The sequence below is a fragment of the Sinocyclocheilus grahami genome, unplaced genomic scaffold, assembly GCF_001515645.1.
Source record: "Sinocyclocheilus grahami isolate Dianchi unplaced genomic scaffold, SAMN03320097.WGS_v1.1 scaffold1002.1, whole genome shotgun sequence".
NCBI classification, from domain to species: domain Eukaryota; kingdom Metazoa; phylum Chordata; class Actinopteri; order Cypriniformes; family Cyprinidae; genus Sinocyclocheilus; species Sinocyclocheilus grahami.
The window spans coordinates 419,550-424,507 of record NW_015506181.1 but is presented as its reverse complement, the minus strand read 5'-3'; the positions used below and the strand labels follow the sequence as shown (position 1 = coordinate 424,507).

General features: G+C 37.2%; 1 protein-coding gene across 1 annotated transcript in view; it reads left to right on the top strand.

Moving 5' to 3' along the window:
• Positions 1 to 4,958, top strand: part of lama4 (laminin, alpha 4) — a 58,900-nt gene that overhangs the window by 40,505 nt on the left and 13,437 nt on the right. Inside the window, exons 20-24 of the mRNA XM_016250696.1 lie at positions 873 to 1,063; positions 1,119 to 1,122; positions 1,320 to 1,482; positions 1,838 to 1,971; positions 2,833 to 2,991. Coding sequence (XP_016106182.1) covers positions 873 to 1,063; positions 1,119 to 1,122; positions 1,320 to 1,482; positions 1,838 to 1,971; positions 2,833 to 2,991 — 651 coding nt within the window. The remainder of the gene's footprint in view (positions 1 to 872; positions 1,064 to 1,118; positions 1,123 to 1,319; positions 1,483 to 1,837; positions 1,972 to 2,832; positions 2,992 to 4,958) is intronic.

Genomic DNA, 4,958 nt, shown 5'->3' with positions numbered 1-4,958 from the left:
TCCAAAGCCCTCCTTTGCGTGACGCTAATCTGCGGTGATTGGTCCCATTGGTCTCATTTTCATTTCATCTTGCCATCAAGATAAAATGAAATTCATTTAATCTGCACTCACAAACGTTGCTTTATCAGGCATCACAGCCAGATAAAGCAGCATTTGTGAGCGCAGTGCTGCTTTGTGTACAGCGTTACCGGGGAAACCACTATTTTTACAGCTCCAAAAGCGGCGCCTAGTGGCAAAGAATGAATCTGCATTTTCATTCAGACCAATGTGAAAAGAACAACAAGTGGGCGGGCAATATGCTAATGTTTCATGTTGACGTCAACATGAAACGGCTTGGGATTCGTTTTAAAAACGACTAATTTCAATGATTCAGAGTCGACTCTTTCTTTTGAGAGACAATAACTTTATACACGGTGCACTTTCAGATTTAAAACTTTGCAGGATGTTTTCATTCACTTAGAGCTGTGTTTACACACTGCATGAAAGCTAATTTCCAAAAATCCATAATAGGGGGACTTTAATACCTACTTGATTTGCAAGCAGAAAATTGCATGAATAAAGTTTTAGGTCTCATTAGCCCAATAAGCAAGTCAAACAATATTTTAGGTATGATGAGATGTGTTGCTCAACTCTAAAAAGGTCTGTCCAAGCATCAGTAGCTCCATGACTGTGCTTGATATCTTGTAAACAGTATATAGTTATGATTGTATGGCTTCATGCGTTCACATTTTCTTACTTCTAAATGTTAAGATTTTTTCACATGTTTCTCACAAAAGGTGTCTTTTGAGCTTGAATGACATCAAAGTTTATACTGTAAGGCAATTTGTGCTGTATATGGTCTGTTTATACGTTGTGATCTCTGTGTTTTCCAGGCATAAGTTGGCTTTCTCTCAGAGTCGTGTGACAAGTTTTTTGTTTGATGGCAGCGGCTTTGCTTTAGTCAACAACATTGAGAGAAGAGGCAAAATTGGCATTGTCACTCGGTTTGATATCGAAGTTCGAACTGTTGCCAACAATGGCATTTTATTCCTCATGGTTAATGAGGTAAATATGGTTTCATTGTAAATGTTGTTCTTAAATTATTATGCACTGATTCTTGGACTCTGGGACAAAAATAGCAAAGTGAAAAAATAAATAAATAAATAAACCTTTATTGGATGTAACATGCAAAAAAATATTATTATAATTCCACATTCCAGATTATTCATGAATAATCTTTAGAAATCTAAAACTTAAAAAAAAAAAAACATTATCGATGCTGTGTTTATACCATACCCTCACTAACATTGGCACCCATTGTAAATATGACCAAAAAAAAGGACTGTTGTTGTCTTCTACCTGCAGATGTCCCGTAAGGTGTATTTCACGGGTGATGGCTATCTGGGCTCTACAGCTAAAATCTCACCATTCCAGTCTTTTGAAGGAGGACTAAACTTCAGAACACTACAGTCCAATGGACTCCTATTCTACCACAGAGATGGGGTACAGTCTTTTTTATTATCTTCTTAGTTTTACCATGTTTTACCCAGTCAAGTCTTGTTCTTTCTCTGACCTAAAAGAAAGTGAAGCCAACCCTAAACCAACCAACAAATGAAGGAGATCCAAGGTTTTGTTGCTTATGTCATTTGAAACATATGAAGTTACATATCTGTTTCAGTGGTTGCATCACATAGAGTACAACGCTTTTCCCCCATATGAACCTGCCGAGTCCCTGCTAGAGTAGAAACTGTTCTTGCTACTATATGATGAAAGGGGTTTGGGTGAATGTATGTTTGATAAAGAGGGTAATTTTTTCCCCCATGATGCTATAGATCAAGCCAGTCTTTCTCTGTTCTAGCTGGATGAGTTTTCTCTCTCAGTGGAGAATGGTGCTGTGGTGCTCCAGTCCAAAGGAACCAGAGTCAGATCACATAAGAAGAATTATAATGATGGACGATCTCATTTCTTAGTTGCCTCAGTCACCAATCAGAAGTAAGTTGCTGACTTTCTTCAACGATTTGCACACTTACTGACATATTGTGTCATCCCAGGACATCTTGTCCTGTATACTGTACATTTTCACTCGTTTTACAGCGTCAGCATTGTGGAAGTACTGGGGACGTCTTTTCAAACTTGAAAACAATAATTGTGTTGAATTCTAAATTACAATTGTGTTGTATTTATTTAGCTCCTAGTCATGTAGAGACTAGTTTTTGCAGAGCATTCTTCGGGATTACATGGTCTCAAGCATTTTTATGTTTTTTTTGACTACCGATATGTTTTTTTTTACAGTGGCCTTTTTGAAATGGCTTGTTCCGGTAATGGAATCCATTTCCCTTCTATGACACTTGACATGTATATTTCTTTTTTCTTTTCTTTTTTTTTTTTGCAAAGATTTGCAAAGTTATCACAATTCTGCTTTATTTTTGATTCTTTGTTATATTATGTGGTCTGAAGTATAACGTTTTTAACATAACCATAAGCGGCAACAGCCGTTCAGTTTACAGTTCAGTTCATGTCTTTGTCAATGTTCAGCCTCAGCAGGGAAATCTCCAACATACTGTTATATGAATGAGATTAATGGTCTTTGTCTTTCTATATTTTAGTTAGTACAGTTTGAATACCATGCAAGTGTTATTTCTCATCATATTTTTGTTGACAGTAGTTTTAATTAAAATTATTTATTTTTATGATGCATCACATCGTCACTATTGTTGGTCATTTTGTTGATCTCATATCAGCATTCCACACTTCCCTGATGAATACTTGTATTAGATGAAGTTCTGAATCTTTTGAATTGTCCTTATATGTATACACTTGTTACATCAACCAGTTTTTATTCATGATCTCTAGGTATGAACTTGTCATTGATGACAAAGACAAGCAGGATAAGAAGAAGCCGTCTTCCTCATCTCAGTCAGATAATGTTCCAAAGACTTTCTACTATGGAGGCTCTTCTACGAGTTCCATACAGAATTTTACTGGGTGCATCAGTTACGCATACATTAGCAGGTAACATATACAACCTACACTCAGCAAAGCCCTTTATGTACAATACTATATTGAACAGAGTTGACAAACAACTAATTGATCTAATCCCGATTCTGATAGCAATGACTGTGATTGTGTGATGTTTTTTTTTTTTTTTGACCTTCACTGAACACCATAACTAAATTTATTGAAGAGCTCTCTGCACCTTCATTATGGATTAAGATCTTTTTTTCTGCTGTCTGGCTGGTTGTTCAAGTATTGATGGTCATAAAATGTCCAGCCTTAAAGGTGCCAAAGAATGCATTGATACTCTCTGATATCTACGTAGAAGGTATGTGGATTAGGTAGGGGCAAGATACAGTTTTACATATCCATTTACAACCCTAGGATTTGTCCCTAGAATGAAATGGTCTGTTTTTACCTTATTTGGAAGGGTCATAAATAATAATGTTGAGCTCTGCTCTGATTGGCTGTCTCACAGTGCGGCTCATTTCAGTAGCTCACACAGCAGGAAGGAAACATAGGGAAAATATATATTTCAATACTGTCTCTCACAGTTATATCATTGGGTAATTATACTGTATATAAAATGCGGCATCAGGGAGCTGCTATATGCGGGGCATTGAAACTGCTTTTGAATGCACGATCGCTTTTTACTTTCACTTTCGAGATTTGCGATCGCACGTGTTCTGTGTAAACTACAGTGGCAGTACTTACCACACATTTTACAAGATCAGATGCTTGTCAGGGGTGCTCAAGTTCTGTAAATCATTCGCCATCATCCTCAGTCATCTCTCCTTACCCTGTTTATGTGGTAAGTGAAATCTTATGTACTGTAATGTAACAGGCTACCACTAGCAAGCAGCTAACCATGTCCCTTTAGTGACTCGCGCTATTTTATTAGAACTCGCGTTATTTGTTTTCTGTGCCTTTCTGAATACAGATACCAACCCATCCCTGCACATCACATCTCCTTCACAGCCTGGAACATAACATTTATTTCCATGATCTGCCATTTTCGCTATTATCCTCACTTGTTTCTTCACAATACCTGCAAAACTTCTGATGATTCAGCTGTGCAGGTTCGGCTGGCGGCTGGCATAGAACATGGGCGGGTATATGCAAATGTTGGGGGCGTAACTATTAGTGATCCTGACTGTAACGTCACAGTCAGTGTTATGTTCTGATTCGCCTATTTTTCAGTGGTCTTTTGCATGCATGAGATTTACATGAGAAGGAAGAAAGAATGGTGTTTGAGGCTCATGGTATGTCATTTCCATGTACAGAACTGTTATTATTCAACTATGCCAAGGAAAATACAGTTTTCCATTCTATGGCACCTTTAATGTTGTCTAAGTCCACCCAAAAATGAAAAATTTGCTGAAAATGTACTCACCCACAGGCCATGTAGATGTGTTTGTTTTTTCATATGAACAGATTTGTAAACATTTAGCATTATTTCACTAGCTCACCAATGGATCCTCTGCAGTGAATGGGTGCCGTCAGAATATGTCCAAACAGCTGATAAAAACATCACAATAATCCACACCACTCCAGCCCATCCAAGTTTTGTGAAGCGAAAAGCTGCATGTTTTTATGAAACAAATCCATCATTGAGCAAAATATAACTTCATAATCCATAATAACGCTTTCTCCAGTGAAAAAGTCCATCCCTTGTTTTCCTCTCATCAAAAGTCACTGGTGAAAGCAATATAATGGATAGAGGACTCTGAAGTACGGTGACGCACTGCTGCCGCACACATATTATTTTTTCCACTCAATTGTCGTTTTAACGACATCTTTTCTCGTAATAACTAGATGTTTTCTCGTTAAAACGACATCTTTTCTCGTAATAACGACATCTTTTCTCGTTAAAACAACATCTTTTCTCGTAATAACTACATATTTTCTTGTAATTACGACATCTTTTCTCGTTAAAACGACATCTTTTCTCGTAATAACGACATCTTTTCTCGTTAAAACAACAT